General features: G+C 58.2%; 3 protein-coding genes across 11 annotated transcripts in view; all 3 read left to right on the top strand.

Moving 5' to 3' along the window:
- The window catches only part of WDR90 (WD repeat domain 90), a 29,504-nt gene extending 28,757 nt beyond the window's left edge, over window positions 1-747 (top strand). For 2 of the 3 annotated variants that reach the window (XM_031595311.2, XM_031595310.2), the window contains exon 43: window positions 440-747. In XM_031595311.2, coding sequence (XP_031451171.1) covers window positions 440-597 — 158 coding nt within the window. In that variant the 3' untranslated portion in view covers window positions 598-747. The remainder of the gene's footprint in view (window positions 1-439) is intronic. The other variant, XM_090151614.1, reaches the window with a different exon arrangement.
- A 90-nt stretch (window positions 748-837) lies between these two features.
- On the top strand, window positions 838-13,104 carry RHOT2 (ras homolog family member T2). Of its 7 annotated transcripts, XR_016471717.1 has the most exons (20): window positions 838-959; window positions 1,194-1,252; window positions 2,087-2,168; window positions 2,293-2,336; window positions 3,926-3,979; window positions 4,305-4,357; window positions 4,893-5,001; window positions 5,454-5,555; window positions 6,003-6,101; window positions 6,211-6,319; window positions 6,605-6,725; window positions 7,531-7,615; window positions 8,583-8,728; window positions 8,832-8,932; window positions 9,003-9,133; window positions 9,541-9,621; window positions 9,831-9,953; window positions 10,196-10,398; window positions 11,099-11,185; window positions 11,597-11,721. XR_016471717.1 is itself a non-coding variant. In XM_090151622.1 (19 exons), the coding sequence occupies exons 1-19, from the start codon at window positions 923-925 to the stop codon at window positions 11,712-11,714; spliced, it is 1,827 nt and encodes a 608-aa protein (XP_090007748.1). In that variant the 5' UTR covers window positions 838-922; the 3' UTR covers window positions 11,715-13,104. The 7 variants fall into 7 exon arrangements, 6 of the variants coding, with proteins under 6 accessions (XP_090007748.1, XP_031451192.1, XP_031451193.1 ...); XM_090151622.1 differs by lacking the exon at window positions 11,099-11,185 and having other exon boundaries at window positions 8,583-8,672; window positions 8,806-8,932; window positions 11,597-13,104; XM_031595332.2 differs by lacking the exon at window positions 11,099-11,185 and having other exon boundaries at window positions 11,597-13,104.
- Window positions 13,105-14,722: 1,618 nt separating this feature from the next.
- RHBDL1 (rhomboid like 1) lies at window positions 14,723-19,355 on the top strand. The gene is made up of 8 exons (XM_031595343.2): window positions 14,723-14,860; window positions 16,450-16,608; window positions 16,847-17,071; window positions 17,380-17,528; window positions 17,607-17,719; window positions 17,798-17,898; window positions 18,605-18,665; window positions 18,747-19,355. Exons 1-8 carry the CDS (start codon window positions 14,822-14,824, stop codon window positions 19,016-19,018), a joined length of 1,119 nt encoding a protein of 372 aa, XP_031451203.1. The 5' UTR covers window positions 14,723-14,821; the 3' UTR covers window positions 19,019-19,355.
- Window positions 19,356-19,819: the final 464 nt, after the last annotated feature.

The raw sequence follows: 19,819 nt of genomic DNA, 5'->3' as shown, positions 1-19,819 counted from the left end.
CTCCACAGGGCTGCTCTCAAGGCCCGCTCCTTCCAGTCTGTATGGATGCCTGTCATTCCTGCAGCCCAAGTGCCAAACCCTGCACTTTGCTGTGTTGAACCTCATCAGGTTCAGTCAGGCCCACCTTTCAACTATTGAGATCCCTCTGAATGGCATCCCTTCCTTCCACCATATCAACCGCACCACTCAGCTTGGTGTTATCAGCAAACTGGCTGAGGGTGCACTCGATTCTGTTGTTGATGTCACTGTTAAAGATGTTTAAGAGCACCGTTCCTAAGACAGACCCCTGGGGGCCACCGCTCGCCTCCACCTGGACACAGCACACCCAACCTATGAAAGCAGCAGGAGCGTGGTGCTGCTGGGTTCCTTTCAGGAGCTGTAGAGCAGCAGTAACGCCTGCCCTGAGCCTTCTCCAGACGAACCTGCGTTCTCCCCACAGAGCGGCTCCTCCGGCTGCAGCGCTGCCCTGCCGGCCTCCCCCAGGACTTCGCCGCTCACGATGACGCCGTTCACCTGTGTCGCTTCGCCCCCGCCGGCCGCCGCTTGCTGACGGCCTCGCACAGCGCGGTTCTCGTCTGGGAGCTGCTGGGCGCCTGAGGCGGGGCGGCCTCGCTCCGAGCCGGGCTGCGGCTCCACGCCAGGCCCCGGCTCAGCCCCCCCAGCTAGGCCTCGCCCCGAACCGGGCTGCGGCGGGTCGTGGGACGCTCCGAGATTGCTGTGGTGTTTATTTATGACGCGATTTGCTGCTCTATTTTTATTTTTTTTCTTTCTTTTTTTTTTTTTTTTTTTGGTCTAATAAAACAAGACAAAACGCGAGGGTAATACCTCCGACCGGCAGGGGGCGCTGTGCTGGCCGCGCCGCTCTATCCCTCGCCACTCGTTGGTTGCGACCGGAAGCGGCGCTGGCGGCGGCGGTGCCGCCATGAAGCGGGACGTGCGGATCCTGCTGCTGGGGGAGGGTAAGGGCGGCCAGCGGGGCCGGGGGGGACGAGCGGCCGGACCGGGCTGGGTTGAGTTGAGCTGGGCTGCTCGAGGCTTTGGCTCCCGGTGCTGCGGTCCCGAGGCCGGTGGCAGCGGTTTCTCGCCGCTGTGCGGGGCCTCCGCTGAGCCGTGCGGCGTCGAGCCGGGAACGGCCGCCGAGGCCGGGTGTGTGCGGCTCCGTGCAGAGCCAACGTTTCCCCTTTCTTTCCTAGCCCAGGTGGGGAAGACGTCCCTGATCATGGCTCTGGTGGGAGAGGAGTTCCCCGAGGAGGTGAGCGCGGAGCTGCAGGGCAGCGCTGGCACCGCCGTGTCCGGCTGCAGCCCCAGGCGTTTGGAGGCGGAGCGGTGCTTTCTCCGTGCCCCTGTCCATGCGGTGGCTCCGTTTGAGTGTTGTTCCTTTGGGGCCTCGTTCCCTGCTGCTCCCTCGGGGGCTTTGCAGCCCCATCGCAGCACCACAACAGAGCCCATGGAAGGGGCCGGGCCACGCCTGCCTTCCTGCATGGCTGAAGCGGGGCCTGGCACTCTGATCAGGGCTGTCAGTGTGGCCTCCAGCCTGGCTACACGTGCCCCTCTGGGCCTCTAGTTGTGTGGCTTGCCATCCCATCGCAGCTTGGATGCAGAAGGGGCATTGCACTGCTCCACCAGTAGTGTCTGCCCGCAGGCAGATAGTGCTTATAAGCTTGCAGGGGAACAACTGGTTTCCAGCACCTTTCTGTGTTTCACAGCAAAGCCCAGGCAATCAGCTTACCCTGTCTCCAGCTGCCAGGAGGTCAGGCTGGAGCTAGGGGAGCACTTGAGGGCTTAGTGTGGGGGTGGCAGCTCTGATTTATTCTTTTTTAAATGCTGCTTTCATGATGGGACGCAGGGCTGTATCTCCAGGGAGTGCTCAGGGCTGGGAGGCTGTCAGGTTTCATTGTGTGAGGAGCAGGCAATAGCATACATCAGCCTGCTGCAGCTCCCAGCAGGCAGGGAAGCAATCTGCAGGCAGGAGTCACCCTCCCTGGGCAGCAACTATATTGAGATCTGAGTGTCCCATCACCCATCCTCACCATTGCTTGGACTGACTGGCTGCTTCATGCAGCAGAACACAGTGCCTGCTTTGTAGGTGCCACCTCGTGCAGAAGAGATTACGATCCCGGCTGATGTCACACCTGAGAAGGTCCCCACTCACATTGTGGACTACTCAGGTGAGACTGTCTTCTTGTTTCCTGCTGGCCTCTCTTCTCCTTGCCTACCTGCAGCGAGCAGGAAGGGTGCCCCTGCTGCAGCAGCCATTGACAGTGGGTGGTGACAGTTTTTCTCCCTTTCCAGAGTCAGAGCAGACTGAGGATGAGCTACAAGAGGAGATTGCTAAGGTGAGCGGGGCTGGATGGGGCATTGCAGGGCAGGAGGCTGCACTGCCATAGCCCTGCAGCCTGCGTGTGACACGTGACTGCTCTCTCTTTCCATTAACCACCCAGAGATGTGCAGGCAGTTGGTTATCTGTGGATTAACACTAGCAGTTTGTTTAGCACTTTGTTTAATCCTTCTCTGTGTTGTAAGCTGTTGTAGAGCTTGTCCTGGCCTTCTGGGGAGCCACCAGAAGGAGAGCAGTGGGGGGCAGCTCCCTGCTGACTGGTAGGTAGAGGAGGCTGCTGAGCATGTGGTGTTCTTCCAGCCCTGGGATGTTCTCAGGAGGTGGAGGGGAGCAGCAGTTGTTGATGAGACCCTCTGCTTCCTGCTTGAGGTCCCTGTGGCTGCCTGATAAAGCAATGACACAGAGGTGGTGTTTTGGAGCCCTGGGATATACAGGTCATGGAGGAGAAAAAATCCATCCAACCAGCCCTGCTGCTCTCCCTCACTTTGGGATTAACTTTGGCTCCTTCAAGAGGAGGGCTTCTTGATAGTATGTAACAAAGCCCTTTTCCCCCCTGTGCATCTCACAGCAAAACTTTTCCATTGCTCTACCTTGGCATCTAACAGCTGAGGAGGTGGGCCAGGGGCATGGGGCTCCTGCTCCCTCTACCCAGACAGGAGGAATGTCCTGAGATGCTTAAAACGGCTCCAGGAAATCCTGCTAAACCCTTGTGCATCCCTGGGATTAGCACTAAACTCTCCCCTGAAAGGGCCAGTGATCCCTTCTGTCTGCCTGAAACAGAGCGTTAGTGTCGGTGCTGTCTGTGCAGGGCTGGGAAGGGGAGGTCAGCAGCTGCCAAACCACCGTATGTTTGGAAGTGGGGAGTTGAGGTATCAAGTGCAGGGAGGGGAAGGAGTGGTTCCCATGCACAGCCAAATGGAGAAGGGGACCCTGGCTGCCTGGCACAGGGGTGGCACCCCAAGAGCATCACTTGGGAGAGCATGGCATGGTGGTGGGTGTGCTGGTGGCTGTGGGATGGGGCCTGAAGCAGAGAAGTGAGGCTGTGCTCCTGGCATTCCACTGCAGAGCTGGGGTTTGGCAGCAGTCAGGCATTGTGGTCAAAGGGCTCCTCTGCCTTTGCCTGGCCCTTAGGCTTGGGCTGAGCAGCTCTGTGTGCTGCCACCACCCTGCCTGGCTTGGCATGGCCTTGAGTCGTGTGGCTGCCATGGCCACATGTGTGCCCTTCCCTCTTCTATGGAGGCCTTACATATAGGGAGGAACAGAGGTGGAAGCTGCCACGTGCTTTCTGCCAATCTGGAGAAGAAAAACATCCGTGCTGTGCCAAGAGCTGAGAAGGGAGATTCTGCGTGCTGGCACAAAACAACTGAGGTTATAGCTGATGTTGTCCAGTTCCCGACGAGCCTGCAGGCAGCATGTGTGTTGTGTTTTTGTGTGTACTGCTCATGCATTCTAAACCACAGCTGCTGGGTTTTAGTGCATGCGCAGTGGCAGCATTTGGGGCTGGAGCTGCCTGAGCTTGGAAGGCTTCCCTGCCGTTGTGGGAGCACCAGGACTTCTGCTCACCCCCTTTATGCTTCCCTCTTGCAGGCTAACGTGGTCTGTGTGGTGTATGATGTCACCAAGGAAGCCACGATTGAGAAGGTAACGTGTCCCCTTTGGGAGCCTTGAAATGCCCCCAGCCCTCCAGAGGTTTTAGGATTTGGGACTCCTGCAAGCAGAGACAGGCTGAGCACAGCCTGGGCGTGCTCCCATGCTGGCAATTGCCCGTCTGTGCTGGAGGCAGCAGGCCTGTCACATCTTTCTGCTGGCATACAGCATCCCTGGGTATGCTCTGCCTGCTGGTGCGGGGGAATGCTGGGGAGCAGATGGCTGCAGGGCCCTGCTGACAGCCACGTTGTGTGCATTGGGAGCTGCTTCTCCCTCCCCAGTCTGCTCTCACAGGTCTTTCTCTGTTCTTGCCTTGCAGATTCGCACAAAATGGATCCCCATGGTGAACGGGGGAGCAGAAAAGGGTGCCAGGTACTGTGGGCAGAACTGGGAGGTTGCAGGGCCCTCACTGCCTTTGTTGCCTGTGGAGGTTGCTCAGATTGAGCCAGCTGTGCAACTGGTGGCTAGACAACTTGCAGCAGAAGAATGTGGGGCTTTTCTCCCTTGTGGGTCTAGCTGAGTCAGAGGGTCACGGGAGAAGGTTTCCCCCCTCCCCCTACCTTGGTGTCTCATTGGCAAGAAAAGAAGAGGGAGGCTGCTAGGGGAGGATGGCAGCACAGAAGCCATAGGCTGCATGTGGGTCGCTTAGGCAGAAGGCTGCTGTGTTGGATTAAAAGCTCCTGAACATATTGCTGCTGGGTGAAAGCGTAAGCAGGATCAGGCAATCTGTTTCTCCAGATGGATGCTCCCAGCCGTAGGAAGCAGGAAAGCTGTTCTGGACTTTGCAGAGGAAGGCGGGGAGGCTCCCTGGGCAGCTGTGCAGCAACATGTGCAGCTGAAGCCCAGCTGAGGCTGGCAGAGGTGTGGGCTCACTCATGCTCTCTGACTCACCATCTTTCTCCTCCAGAATCCCCATTATTTTAGTTGGAAACAAGTCTGACCTGCAGATGGGGAGTTCCATGGAAGTCATCCTGCCCATCATGAACCAGTTCTCAGAGATTGAGACCTGTGTGGAGGTGAGGGACCTGAGTGTTTATGAAAAAACTCTGTGAGGGGTAGGAGCACGTGACTGATGTCACAGGAGGAGCCTTCGTGTTTTTGGGGATCTGCCCTGCTAGTGTTGCTCTGCAGAACGACCTCAGTCTGAGCCTCAAGGACCTGTGCTTTATGCTTTCTGTGCTTTGTTTTCCACACAAAGAGTGGGTTTTGGTGTCTGCCCTGTCTAGCTGTAAATAGTGTTGGAATTGCACGCAGCCTATGTTGGCTCTTGGGCTGTGGAGTGGGCACAGCAGAGCCTGAGTGTGTGCAGAAGGATTCCATTTTGTTTTCTTCCTGAATGCTGGACAGAGATTGCTCTGTGCTTTCGTGCATTACTTTGTGGCTTGGAGAGCTCCTGTCAACCTCCTTCTCCCCACTGTCACAAGCCCGTTGCCCACTCATAGCATTGTGTCTTCCTTTGAGTCCACAGTGCTCTGCCAAGAACCTCAAGAACATCTCTGAGCTCTTTTACTATGCCCAGAAAGCTGTGCTGCATCCCACTGCACCCCTCTATGACCCGGAAGAGAAGCAGGTAAGAAGCTGCTCACAGCTCCTGGAGGAATCTCTGCCCATCACACCTGTGGGGTCACAGAGATCTAGACTGGTGCTATGCCTTTTACCCCTGGGAACGATGTGGAGAGTTTGTGCCAAAAGTAGCAAGAAGGAGAAAGTGGTAGCCCTGGGGGGAGTCAACAAAGGAGGAAAGAGTTCTCCCTGCTAAGTGCAGCCCAGATGAGAGTGCACTGACCAGAGATATCTGCAGGAGTCCTCATGCTCTAGACTGTGTGGTGGGAAGAGTCCAAGGCAAACCTTCCCGTGGGCTGTGATGCTTCTGACCTCCAGCTTCAGCATGGCTGTGGTGCTGGCCTACCTGAACTGTGCTCCCATTGCAGGAAGGGTTTTGGGGTTTGGGAGGCAGAAGAAAGAGCCACACCGAATGCAGTGTCCTGGTTTTGTTACTATGGTTGGTCCCTTGCAGCTGAGACCTGCGTGTTCACGAGCGCTGACCCGGATTTTCAACCTCTCAGACCAAGATAATAACCAGATCCTCAGTGATGATGAACTCAACTACTTTCAGGTAGGATTAGCTGTGGAGCTGCAGTATCTCCTGGTCCTTGGATACTGGTGAGATGGATGGTTCTGCTCTCCACGTGCTGGCTCACAATGACCTTTCTCTTGGGAGGTAGAAGTCCTGCTTTGGAAACCCGCTGGCTCCCCAGGCCTTGGAGGATGTGAAGATGGTTGTGTGGAAGAACACCACGGATGGAGTGCAAGACAACGGCCTGACGTTAAATGGTAACAGCACAGGGACTGTCTACTCCTTCACTGCAAGGAGTGGATGGATCCACCTCCTTCAGCATATTGCAAAGGGGCCCTGTAACCAGGCTGAGCCTCCTGGATCTCAATCCAGGCGTAATTAGTCCCTCTTGTCAAAGCAAACTTGAGCCTGCTAATGGCCATGGAAAGCTTTCTGTCCAAGCATGGTTTTTCCAGTGAATGCAGACTCCTGAGATGAGGATCCCTGAGGCTGAATCCCAGTCTGGCCCCTGTTGTCTGAGCTGCCTGATCTCTCCCCCACAGGCTTCCTCTTCCTCAACACGCTCTTCATCCAGAGGGGCAGGCATGAGACCACATGGACTATCCTTCGCCGCTTTGGCTACGATGACGAGCTGGAGCTGACAGATGATTATCTGTACCCACAGTGCGTATCCTGGCATGGAGTGGGGCTGGCAGGGTGTGACAACACCGTGGTGTACAACTCAGTACCCTGACATCTGCTGCACTGCTCAGCTGAGGTTGAATCTGCACCCTGAGCTTACGGTCATGTTCATGCTCCTTACCTTTCCCTATGGTCATGAGCTGGGAACAGGGGGTTGGTAATAATGTGAAGGTTTTGAAGTTGTTAACTGTGCTGTTGGCTGTGGTGTAGGTGGTCAAAAAACAGAGTGATGAAGGCTTGTCCCTGACTTGCCTTGACATCAACAAGGGACTTTTGAAGGCTGTTCTGTCTCTGCCTGAGCTGAGCTGTCAGGAGCTGTGAGCAGTCAGCATAGCCTTTCTGGCTGATTCTGTAGCTGCTGTCTCTTCTCTGCTCCCTGCCACCCTGGAGGTGGTGATCTGGCAGTAATGAAAGGCTTTGGCTGTGAGCTGCTTCATCTTCTCCCCAGAGAGCAGGCAATGGAGGAAGACAGCAAGGCCTGTGCTGATGGAAAGAGCTGTGCCCTTCTGCGGCCCTGAGTGTGAGGCTAAGCAAAGACCTCGTCACCTCCCATTCTGGGAGGTGGTGCAGATGTACCAAGGGGAGCCTGCTCCACACACTCAGCACCTTTTCCCTAAAGCCAGGGAACAGCCAGGCCTAGAAACAGCCACTAGCCATGGGCAAGGAGGGATTGTGGAGCTGTGTGCTCTGGCTGAGATGTGGCTTTGCAGAGGACCCGCTGACACACTGCCCTTCGTTCAGGGAGCAAGGAGGTGCTGGAGCTGCTCACTTGGGTCTCTCCTGGCAGGTTCCGCCTGCCTCCTGGCTGCTCCACGGAGCTCAACCACCTGGGCTACCAGTTCCTGCAGCGGCTCTTCGAGAAGCATGACAAGGTGTGCAGTGCGCCGTGTAGCTTCTTGCTGAGGCTTTTGGTGGTCGCAGTGAGCTGCAGGTACCTGACTGTAGCTGCACATCAGGGCCATGGGACTGGGGTCACCAGCCTTGTCCAAAGAGCACATGGTAAAGTGTGGGCCTTTGGGATCTGAGCTGGTGTCAGCTGTGCAGCCTGTAGCACACAGGGTGATAGGGAAAGTGATCAGAGCTGCTGGCCTGCAGCCACAAACTGAGCAGAAGTGTCAACACAGCTGGCAGCCCCTTGAAAGAGGTGCTGGGCTGCAGAGAGGGAATGAAAGCAACTAATTTGTGCCATACTCTGGCTCTTTGGAGAGTGAGGGAAGGGTGTGTCTTGGATCTGCATGCATCTGATCTAATTATTTACATGTTGGTATGCATCTGGGTTATGGCAGCTCTATGGGAGCTGCAGCACTGAGTCTAAACATGTCTTTGTGTGCCCAGATGCCAGCAGATCCTCTGTGGTGTGGCCCTGTGACATGCTACCCTGAAGCTGCTGTGTTGGCGTGTGGTTGTCTGGAGGGCTCAGCAACTGCTTGCAGACCTCAGGCTGGTTTCCCTGCAGCACAGGCCTGCAGCATGGCAGGACCAGCAGCTCAAGGCTGCAGGGTGCATGTGAACAGGTCCTTCCCAGTGGCAGGGCTGGTGGTGGCTCCAGTTTTAGTCACAGAAGAGAATCCCCTCTGGCAGCGCCTGTTAGTTGTACAGTGATGAGTGTCCCTGGGGTTCAGGCTCTTTGTGCAGTCACGCAGCTCTGGCCTTGCTTGCAATTGATGTCTGCTATTGAAAGGATCCCTGTGTCATTCTGCAGCAGGAAATGAGTTGGCTTTGGTGTGCCAGAACCCCTAGAGAGGGGTCTCTGACAGCACTTGACGTGGCTGTAGAGAGCTGCTGTGTGCATGTAGGCTGTGTCCTTCCTCAGCTGCTGACTCCCATTTGTTTTGGCAGGACCAGGATGGTGCCCTCTCTCCTGCAGAGCTGCAGAACTTCTTCAGTGTCTTCCCCTGCATGCCCTGGGGCCCTGAGCTCTACAACACGGTATGCACCACTGATAAAGGCCTGCTTTCCCTGCATGGATTTCTCTGCCAGTGGACGTAAGCTCAGTCCCTCTCCCACGTTGTTAGTCTCATCACATAGTGCTTGCTGACCTTGTTAACATCCCCCTGACCAGCTTCCCAATGCTCTCTGTCTCTTTAGCCTCATAGCCTACCTGGATGTGCAGCACTGCCTGGAGTGCCTCGGCTACCTGGGCTACCCCATCCTCTCAGAGCAGGACTCCCAAACTCAGGCCCTCACAGGTACAGCAGTGCCCTCACCTCCTGGCAGCTTGGTTTTTTCCTCACACTCACCTGCCCTTACTCTTGCCAGTGACCCGGGAGAAGAGGATTGACCTGGAGAAAGGCCAGACCCAGAGAAACGTCTTCCTATGCAAGGTGCTGGGAGCCAGGGGCGCAGGCAAGTCTGCCTTCCTGCAGGCCTTCCTCGGCAGGAGCCTCGCGGTGAGTGGCTGCTCCCCTCTCTGGTGGAGCAGGAGGCAGAGCGTGAGGCTGCTGAGCAATCTGCTGTGTGCCAGCACCTCCCTGCCCTGGCCAGACCCAGCATCCCAGCACAGGGCTTCGTACCACCCCTCTACGCCGTGGCTCTTGCCCCTTTATTTTGCGTAAGGCTGTGGGTCCCCTCCCTCTGCTTGTCCCAAGGATTCTGAGAGGCTGTTTCTTTCCTGATCTGACCAAGGTGATGCTGATTTTTTCCCTGCTCATTGCTAACGGCCCTTGTCTTGTGGCAGACTCTGGCTGGCTTTCAAGGGCAGTAGCTGTTAGACCGCAAGGATCAGAGTAGCGTGAAGTGCTCTCCCTCTCCTAAGCACTCTCCCTGCTGTCTGAGACTGTGTTTTCATCCATGGCAGGCCCAGAGGGAGAACCCAGGAGAGCCATCTCTCTACACGATCAATACTGTGCAGGTCAACGGCCAGGAAAAGTACCTTATAGTAAGTGTGAGAGAGGGGAGCAATGCTGCTACGTCTGCCTGGCCGCAGCAGCAGGCAGCAGGGCTGGGCTGTGTCCACCCATATTGCACCATCGCAGCACCCCTGTGCTGTGGCTGTGTTACACTGCATCATTTGTGTGTCGATGTGAGACTCAGCTCCATCTCCTCATGGCAGTGTTGTGCCCCCTGTCCCTTCCTTTCCTGCTCCAGCTGCACGAGGTCAGTGCTGAGATGCAGTTCACAAAGGCGTCGGACGCAGCCTGCGACGTTGCCTGCTTGATCTATGACCTGAGTGACCCCAAATCCTTCAGTTACTGTGCCAGTATTTATAAGGTGAGTGCAGACACCCTGGGGGACATCAGCCTTTGAGTGGCAGCCCTGCGTTTCCCAGGAGGGTGCAGGAGCAGCCTTCCCCTGCCCTGCAGCTACAGCCCACGCCTCCAGGAAGCACTGGTGCTAGCCCAGTCCTCCTTTCTTGGTCCCCTCTTGGCTGGGGAACCCTTGTGATTCCCTCCCTGGAGATCCATAGGGCAGTGGCCAGTTGTTCACCCCTCGCCTTCTTCCTCTGCCTGCAGCAACACTACATGGACAGCCAGATCCCCTGCGTTTTTGTGGCCTCCAAGACAGATCTGCCAGAAGCAAGCCAGCAGCCCGGGTTGTCCCCAGCTGAGTTCTGCTACAAACACTGCCTCCCACCACCATTCCTCTTCTCCTGCCACAGCCAGGGCCTGCCCAGCACTGCTGTCTACACCAAGCTGGCCACTGCTGCCACATTCCCGTTAGTATCCGTGCCGTGGAGGGGGCTGTTGGCTGGGAGCTGAGGGCAGGAAGCTGCAGCTTCCCCACCCTGCATTCCCCATGGTTTCTCCCAAGCTCTTGATATCATCTGCTTATGTGATTAATGGGAACAAAAGGGCCACTTTTTTCTCTGAGATGAGAGGGCGAAGGGACTCAACTGTCTTCTGCCTCATGCAGCCCTCTGGCAGATTTATTGGATAAGCTCTGATGGCAGGATCTTTGTTTTTTGAAGGCTGAGATAAAAAAGTGCTGAAAGGTGAGTAGCCAGCCTAGTGTGCCAGCGCCTGCAGGGAGGAGGAGGTGGCTGTTTTCTCCTGTTCAGTAGCAGCAAAGAGATCAGAGGAGCAGGACCTCAGGTTGCTTTGGGAAGGAGCTGCTCCTGAAGGGGGCTGGGCAGCACGGTGGGGGCTCTGCCCTTTCCAGGAGAGCATGTGGGTGCGTTGGAGGACAGGATGGGATTACCAGTGAGTGGTTTTCCCTTAATAATAAACAACTTTATTTTTAGAGCCAACGCTCTTTTTCTTTTTTTTTTTCTCTGCAGTATTAAAATTTAAATATTCTTTATATATCTTAGGGTATTTGGTATAAATAAATAACAGCGTAATGGAGGACCAGGGATTGGCTGTTCTCCTGCCGATTTAGTGGAGAATGAATAATGGATACGTCTTTTCTCCTCGTAGAGGAGCACAGTGATGCAGGACAGCACGTGTTTAGGAAGGGAATGTGTACGATCAGAGGGCACAGGGCCCTTCCCTCACTGTCCCCAGGTCAGTACCATGGCTGCTGCTGATTTTCTCACCCCTGTGCCAGCATCACTGTGCCTGCTTCTGGGGCTCTCTGCACTTGGAGCTGTAAAAGCAGCCTGACCTAGAAAGGAAGATGAGTACCTCCTTGCTCGTACTAATTATTTAGATGTTGGTGTGCTATTTCAGGGCTGTGGGAGGGTGAAGCCTGCCTCCCTTCCACCAGCCATCGTTGGGTTTGATGGTGATGCCGCGTGCTGGGCACTTGGTGTGCAGAGCTGGGAGCCTCACGGTGCTCAGTGCTGCACCAGCACCTTTGGATGGGGTTTATCCCCTGGAGCTGCGCCATGCCATCCTAAGAGCTGTCAGGCTCATTTGGACACCTGTCTCCTTTCACATCACTCACTCACCAATCTTTTCTCTCTTCCCTTGCAGCCACCTGAATGCTGTGGAGCTGGGAGCTGCGTCCTTCTGGCTCCGGGTGGCCCTGGGGGCTGCAGTCACTGCCCTGGTGGGGTTCACGCTGTACCGCGTGCTGGCCAAGAACAAGTGAGAGCTGCTCTCCGCCCCGTCCTTCCTGTGCCACCAGCTCCCTGTCCTGAATGATGCCCCATGAGGGCCCGCTGGTCCCTGGTGGGAAATCCTCCTCCCCCAGCCTCAATTGCAGGATCAGAGAAGCCAGAGTTCCCAGCACCAGCAGGATCGATCCTTGGCACCAGCCAGCCTCACCCCACTGGCCCCCAGGCACCTTGCCTGTGTGGCAGCTGGGGGCCTCCTCCCTGGAAGCCAAAGGGATCACTCCCTTCTTTTATTCTGTTAATGATTTTTTAGCGTTTGTTTTTATGTTCAAACACGAGTGTTTATCTGTCCATGGGCAAGGCGCATCCCTTCTGCATGGGGCCCTGCTAGGGCCTCTGTTCTGCAGGGTGACACTCCTGGAGGCCCTCATGGCTCCAACAGTGCCAGCACTGAGGCTGTCAGGATTTCTGCCTGCTGCAGCAGTGCTGGATGGCTTCAGCCCCATAAGGCACACTCCCATCCCAAGTCCCTGTTTCCTAATACCATCCCATCTGGATTTTGGCCGATCTGCCCTCCTCTCCTACCTGCTTGTGTGTCCCTTCCCTCTCCCTCACAACCAGTATTCCCAGTGCCAGAGAGCACTACAGGGGCTGAGGATGCCCTTGCCTGGCAGTGCCATTGTGTGGTCCTTGTCCTGCTGTTCCCTCTGTGGGTTCCTACCAGAGCAGGAGGCTCTGAGCATTGCACCTCCTGGTACAACTGGAAGCTGTTTTTCCCCCATGCCCACCTCCAGCCAGTTGGCATTTCAGCCAGCCTGAGTTTGGGGCTGCTTCTATTCTCAGCATCCCAAAGAGTGATACCAGCCCGTGCTGTTCCTGGGAGCTCCACACTCTACTCACCCCAGTCTCCCAACCCACTTTTGCTGTGCCAGGGGGAGCTCCTGGTGAAATAAGTGACACTAGCTCTTAGGCTGCACTCAGGGTAGGCTTATTTACAGGCAGCTCGGGGCAGCACTGAGGGACAGTCTGCTGCTTCTGTGTCCCTTTGTCTATTTAAACTTGTACTGTGGCCTGGAGCCAGCGAGAAGTTGGAGAAGCCACCATTTGTGGGAAGCATCCTGCCATGCTGTCCCCATCCCAGCAGTGGCACTGTCCCCAACCCTGGCTCTGGCCAGAGCTGCTTTTGCCAGCCTGGGGTTCTCCACTGGTACCCACCCATGGAGCCATGTCCTCGGGCTTTTCATTCCTGTTCTGTCCTGCTGCCTGCCAGGAGTGTGTCCATGGGGCAGAGCCCTGGAGCACAGGGATGTCTGTGCGCCCTGCATTGCTCCAGGCCTGGCGCAGCCGTGCTGTTTTAGTTTTGTTCTCTACAATGAAATAAATTTTTACTCACTTCCCGTTCACAGCCCTGTCTCTGTGCTGGTTGGGGTCCCCACAGCAGGGAGGAGTCCTGAGGGCAGGGGCTGCTCACCCATCTGGGGAAAGTTATGGGGATTTGGGGTACAAACAGAAGCCTGGTTTCTGGATGAAGGCCCTACTTTCCAGCACTCAGCACTGTGCCACCTCCCTTCCTGCTCCTGTTTCCCAGTGGCAGCTTTTCCCTTGCTTATTTCTGTCTCTGCAGGATCCATCACAGGCACAGGGCACCAGGAACACAGTGCACTAAAGGGATTTTCCCAGTTCCTCTCCAGGGTCTTACAGCAGCCCCAGGGACAGCTAAACCCCACAGAGTATCTCTCCCATGGGATGTGGTCCTGGGGAGCTGCTGCCCACACTCAGAGGATGGATGGGGCAGATGCAAGGGATCCTTTCAGGGCAGAGCAGGGTCCCCAGGATGGGAGGTTATGGGGATGGATCATTATCTGGCAGGCAGCTGGGCCAGATGCAGCATCTACCTGGTGCTGGGATGTTGGAATCCATACTGGGATACTTGCACCAGGATTCAGGTTCCTGGACAACGATGCAGATCCTGATTCTGGGATTCACATGCACATACCAGGATGCTTGTTCTAGTGCTGGGATGCACATACCAGGATGCACATACCTGTACTGAGATGCAGGTTTCCATACCAGGATGCAGATTCCCATAGAAAGATGTACATACCCATACTGGGATGCTGGTAACATACTGGGATGGACACTCTCACATTGGGATGCACGCACTTATACTGGGATGTACGTACCTGTACCTGTACCAGCACTGGGATGCTGATACCCATATTGAGATACTGGTACCCATACTGGGATGCTGGTACACATATTGGAATGCTGGTACCCATACTGGGATGCTGATAACCATATTGAGATGCTGGTACCCATATTGAGATGCTGGTAACATACTGGGATGGACACTCTCACAGTGGGATGCACATACGTGTAGCTGTACCAGCACCAGGATGCTGACATCCATATTGGGATACTGGTACCCATATTGGGATGCAGGTACCCATGCTGGGATGCTGGTACTCACGCCAGGATTCTGTTACCCATGCTGGGACACTAACACCCATATCATGATGTCGGTACCCATACTGGGATGCACATGTGCATACCAGGATGCTGGTACCCATACTGGGATGTTGGTACCCATATCAAGATGCTGTTACCCATGCTGGGACACTAGCATCCATACTATGATGCCAGTACCCATACTGGGATGCTGGTGCCCGTACTGGGACACCGGTACCCTTACCAAGACTCCGGTACCCATACGGCGATGCACGAACCCATATCAGCTCCCGCAGGTTCCCGGTGCCGCCTCGCCCCGCGCAGCCCATCACAGCACGCGGGGTCGGTGCCGCGGGCGGGGCGGAGCGGCCGCTGTTCCCGAGGTGGAGGACGGGGGGGTTAAAGGGGGGGGAACGACGACGAAAAGGGGGGAGCGCGGCGAGGAGGGGGAGCGCTGCGCCGCGCGCTGCGGCGGGGGCGGCTCCGTTCGGCTTCGCTCCCGCCCCCGCCTCCGCCGCCGCCCCGCTGCCACCGGCGGCTCCCGGCGCTCGCAGCTCGCTGCCGGGCCCGGCGCAACGCGGGGCTGGCGGGGAGAGCCGCCCCCCCCGCCGCCCCCGCCGCCCGCTCCGCTCCCCTGCCCGGCTCGCCGGCCCCGGGCGCGGGGGAGCGGCGGAGCCCGGTGCCCGCCGGGTGCATGGACAGGAGCTCCCTGCTGCAGCTCATCCAGGAGCAGGTGAGAGCCCGGGGGGGGAGCGGGGGGGAAGATCCGAGAGGGGGGAGCGTCGTGCCCCGTGCCCCCAAACCGCGCGCGCGTGGTGCCGCTGAGGCCGCGCAGCTCAGCTCACTTGTGGCCTCCCCCGGGATCCCTGAAGGACGGCGGGGTGCTGAGCGCCGGGAGGGTTGGATGGAACCCCCCCAGAACCGACAGCCCCGCTGCGGGCTCGGAGCCCCGTGACCTGATTGCGGGAGCGGCGTTGCTGCGTAGCGCAGGGCAGGATCCGGCCCCGCCGCGGTACCGCTCGGTGCTCCCCGGCCCCGCAACCCGGCACCTCCCGGCGGCCCCGGCGGTGCGTCCCGACCCAACCCGAGCAGAGCCGGCAGCATCGCCGCGGGCTGGGATGGGATTCATCGTGGGGTTCGCGGTGCCCCTCTCGCCCCCCGGCTGCCTCCGTGACCTTGGGCGAGTCCCCCGCTCCCCGCTGGGCACTGCGGTGCCGGGGTCACGCCGGTGCCCCGCAGCCCTTCGGCACGGAGCGGCTCCTCGGTGGGCCACCCCCGGCGTTGTGTGCAGGGAGATGCCTCCGAACCATCAGTGGCTCCCAGTGCTCGGTGTATGAGAAGATGTGTGCTGGGTCCTGGTGTGGCACAGCACGTGGCACGTGTGTGGTGGGGGGACAAGGGGTACCTGGTGCTCCCCGTCTCTGTGTGTTGATGGCTGTTGTGATGTTGTGCACATCCTGCATCCAAACGTGCACCCCGACCCTACTGTACTATCCAAACTGTACACCCAACCCTTCACCTCAAATCTACACCCAATGCTGTGCCAAACCTACAACCAGCCCTACACTTAACCCTACACCCAACCCTGCACCCAACACTGCACCCCAACTCTACACTCAAGCCTGCACCCAACTCCACACCCAAACCTGCATCCAAACCTCCACACAACCCTGCACCCAACCCTACACCCAACCCTTCACCCCAACTCTACAGTCAACCCTGCACCCAACCCTACATCCAAACCTGCACCCATCCCTGCACCCAACTCTGCACCCCAATCCTGTACCCAATCTTACCCCCAATCCTATACCCAACCCTGTGCTCCCACTCTGCACTCAGTGGGAATGGGGTACGAGACACCCAGTAGTGTGGGGTGCCCAAAGGTGTGGGTTACCTGTTGGTCACAGCATGCCCAGTTGCATGGGATATCCATTGGATAAGGGGTTGCCCATTCGGTGTGGTGCACCAGCACAGGTGCTGTGAAGCCTGGAAATGCAGGTGCATGGGAGCTGTGGGGGAGGAGGAGAAGGAGGAGGAGGAGGAGGCTGTGCCAGCAGCACGCGTGTGTTTGGCTTCATGGCTTCCTGGCTGGCAGGCTGCTGGCGGCGGGGAAAAACGGAGTGGGAGAGTGGTGGCTGCGTGGCTCGTCGTGGGGATGGCACAGCTCTGTGAGTGGCACAGCACAGAGCATGGAGGGGCAAGGGGCGTGGGGTGACAGCAATCCGGGTCTCCCAGCTGCTTAGGGATGCAGGTTCCCATGCTGGGATGCAGGTTCCTGTGCCAGGATGCAGCCTGGCCATGTCTGTGCTGTTCTCCCTGCAGCTTGACCCTGAGAACACCGGTTTCATCGGCGTGGAGACGTTTGCCAGCCTCGTGCACAGCCATGAGCTGCCCCTGGATCCTGCCAAGCTGGACATGCTGGTGGCCCTGGCACAGGGCAATGATGAAGGGCAGGTCTGCTATCAGGAGCTGGTAGACCTGGTCAGTGCCAGGGTGACACGGCGATGGGAGCGAGTGGGTGCTACCCTGTGTGGGGTGGGATGGGATGGGACAGGATGGAACGGGATGGAGCGGGATGGAACGGGATGGAACGGGATGGGATGGGATGAGATGGGGTGGGGTGGGATGGGATGGGGTGGAGTGGGCACCGTCCAGTGCAAGCCAGGACCGGGTGCCCGCAGCTGGTTGTGGCGACGGTGGCCACAGGCTCTCTCCACAGATCAGCAGCAAGCGCTCAAGCAGCTTCAAACGTGCCATCGCCAATGGGCAGCGAGCCCTGCCCCGGGATGGGCTCCTCGATGAGACTGGGCTGGGCTTCTACAAGCGTTTCGTTCGCTACGTGGCCTATGAGATCCTGCCCTGTGAGATGGACCGGCGCTGGTACTTCTACCAGCACCGCACGTGTCCCCCTCCTGTCTTCATGGCAGCTGTCACCCTCACCCAGGTGCCTGAACCCAGCTGCTGTGTGGTGCCCTTGGGGTCTTAGACCTAGAGTGGGTTGGGTGATCCTAAATGTGATGCTGCGTTCCCCGTGGGGTCTCAGACCTGTGGTGGAAGGGACAGCTGACCCCATGTGTAATGTTCCCATCCCCACCGGGGACTCATCCCCAGGGTGACCCTGGCTGCGATGCGCCAATGCCCTCAGGATGCCAAGGGGCGAATGGGAGGGATGTCCCCAGTAGTGATGTCCCCCTGCAGGACGGGAGTGTCCCTGCAGTGCTGGGATGCAACGGTCCTGTGCTTTCCCCGCAGATCATCGTGTTCCTGTGCTATGGGGCCCGGCTGAACAAGTGGGTGCTGCAGACCTATCACCCCGAGTATATGAAGAGCCCCCTGGTCTACCACCCCGGGCACCGCGCCCGCGCCTGGCGCTTCCTCACCTACATGTTCATGCACGTGGGGTGAGTCCCTGCTCTCAGCGGGATTCCTCCAACCCATCCCATCCTACATGTCACGGTGTCTCATGGTGTCCCCTACAGGCTGGAGCAGCTAGGGTTCAATGCCCTCCTGCAGCTGATGATCGGGGTGCCCCTGGAGATGGTGCACGGCATCCTGCGCATCAGCTTCCTCTACCTGGCCGGTGTCCTTGCAGGTGGGCACATGCCTGTCTCCCCCCCCATCTCCATCCCTGCTGTCCCTGTGTCCCTGATTAATGGGGAACGTTTGGCAGGGTCTCTCACCGTCTCCATCACGGACATGCGGGCACCTCTGGTTGGAGGCTCAGGTGGGGTGTATGCACTCTGCTCGGCGCATCTCGCCAACGTCGTCATGGTCAGCAGCGGGGGCACCTCGGGGGGTGGGGTTTGGGGGTGGGCATCGTAAGGAGAGCAGCCCTGGGTGGGCACCAGGGGATGGGTATCATGGGGTGAGGTTGCGGGATGGGTTTTTTGAGTTTTGCATCCTGGTGTAAGATCGTGGGGTGGGCATAATGAGGTGGGTATCACTGGGTGGGCACCGTGGAGCGAGAGTGTAGGGTGGATAGCATGGGGTGGGCAGCATAGAGTAGGCATCGTTGTGTGAGATCATGAGGTGGGTGTCGTGGGGTGAAATTGTGGGACAGCACTGTGGGGTTGATGTAATGTGGTTGGTTCTGTGGGATGAAATTGTAGGGTGAGCATCATTGAAATTGTAGGGTGGCATCGTGGTGTGAGATTATCCAGTTCCATCATAGTGTGGGCATCATGGTGTGAGACGGTAGGGTGGTCACCATGGGTTGGGCATCACGGGATGAGACTGTGGAGTGAATACCATGGGATGGGCACCTGGGGTGAGTCTGTAGGGTGGTCTTCATGGGATAGGCATCATGGGGTTAAGACCATTGGGGCGAGAACATGGTTTGGGCATCAAGGGGTTGTGCCACTGGAGGGAGGCACCTTGGGTTGGCACGGCTGGCAAGCAGAGCTCGGGGCACACCGTGGGGACAGGGCTCAGCTCTGCAGGGTGCCCCATGCCCACCCACCCATCCGTCTGCCCTCAGAACTGGGCCGGGATGCGTTGCCCCTACAAACTGCTGCGCATGGTGCTGGCGCTGGTGTGCAGTGAGTACGGGGACAACGGGGAGGGGGGTTGGGGTCAGCAGCTCGGGTGAGGATTCCGACGTCACCGCCGCTGTCCCGCAGTGAGCTCGGAGGTGGGACGCGCCGTGTGGCTCCGCTTCTCGCCGCCGCTGCCAGCCTCGGGTCCGCAGCCCAGCTTCATGGCACACCTGGCGGGGGCCATCGTGGGCATCAGCATGGGGCTGACCATCCTGCGCAGCTACGAGGAGAGCCTGCGGGACCAGTGCGGCTGGTGGGTGGTGCTGCTCTCTTACGGCACCTTCCTGCTCTTCGCCGTCTTCTGGAACATCTTCGCCTACGACCTCCTGGGGGCACAAATCCCACCCCCGCCCTAAGGACCCCCTTCCCTTTACCTTCCCTATAGATGCCCTTTTTCTAGCGATGGCCAAAGGCCCGGCGGAGGGGGGGTCCCCGCGCGGCACATGGGGACGCGCTGCCCCCTCGGTGCTAGCGACCGCGCTGGGCCCCTCCGTGCCCCCCTCTCCCCCCGTGTGAAGGATGCTTCAGCCCTGTCAGCACAGAGCCCCACCCTGGGAATGGCCCCCGCAGCCCCTTCCCGGGCTCCCCGAAAATCTGCCCCCCCCTCCCCCATCCCGGGAATAGCGGGGCCCGACGCGGAGCCATTTATTTTTCTATGCCAAAAGAACCGTCCGCAGGGGGGTGGGGTTGGGAGGGGGAAGCGAAACCCCCGGTGCCCCCCCGGCCCCGCGCTGCTGTCGGTGCCCCCCCTAAAAAGTTGTTTTGGGGTGGGGGAGCTGCCCGCCCACCCCTCCCTTTTTTTTGGAGTAGAAATAAATATTTTGCACACGGCCCCTCCCTGGGGGGTGCTTTGGGGGTGAGGGTTTATTAATTTGGGGTTAATTAAGGATTGCCCGCTGAGTTAATTAGGGCAGCGCTCATGCGAGAAAGAGGGAACCCGGGGATGGGTTACTGGGGCGGAAAACGGGGGCGGGAGGGGGGCAGCGCGCCGGCGGGAACCCAGAACAAGCCCCGCCCCTTTCCCCGCCCACAACGTTCAGGCCACGCCCACCGAGAGGATCGACGCAGTTCATAGACCACGCCCATAATCAATCCACGCCCACTGATCTAACCACGCCCACTACTCTCTCGAGGCCACGCCCCCCAGTCGAAGCCCC

The sequence above is a fragment of the Phasianus colchicus genome, chromosome 16 (assembly GCF_987193195.1).
Source record: "Phasianus colchicus chromosome 16, bPhaCol1.hap1.1, whole genome shotgun sequence".
NCBI classification, from domain to species: domain Eukaryota; kingdom Metazoa; phylum Chordata; class Aves; order Galliformes; family Phasianidae; genus Phasianus; species Phasianus colchicus.
The sequence above is the reverse complement of the archived record's forward strand: the minus strand, read 5'-3'. Positions and strand labels throughout refer to the sequence as shown.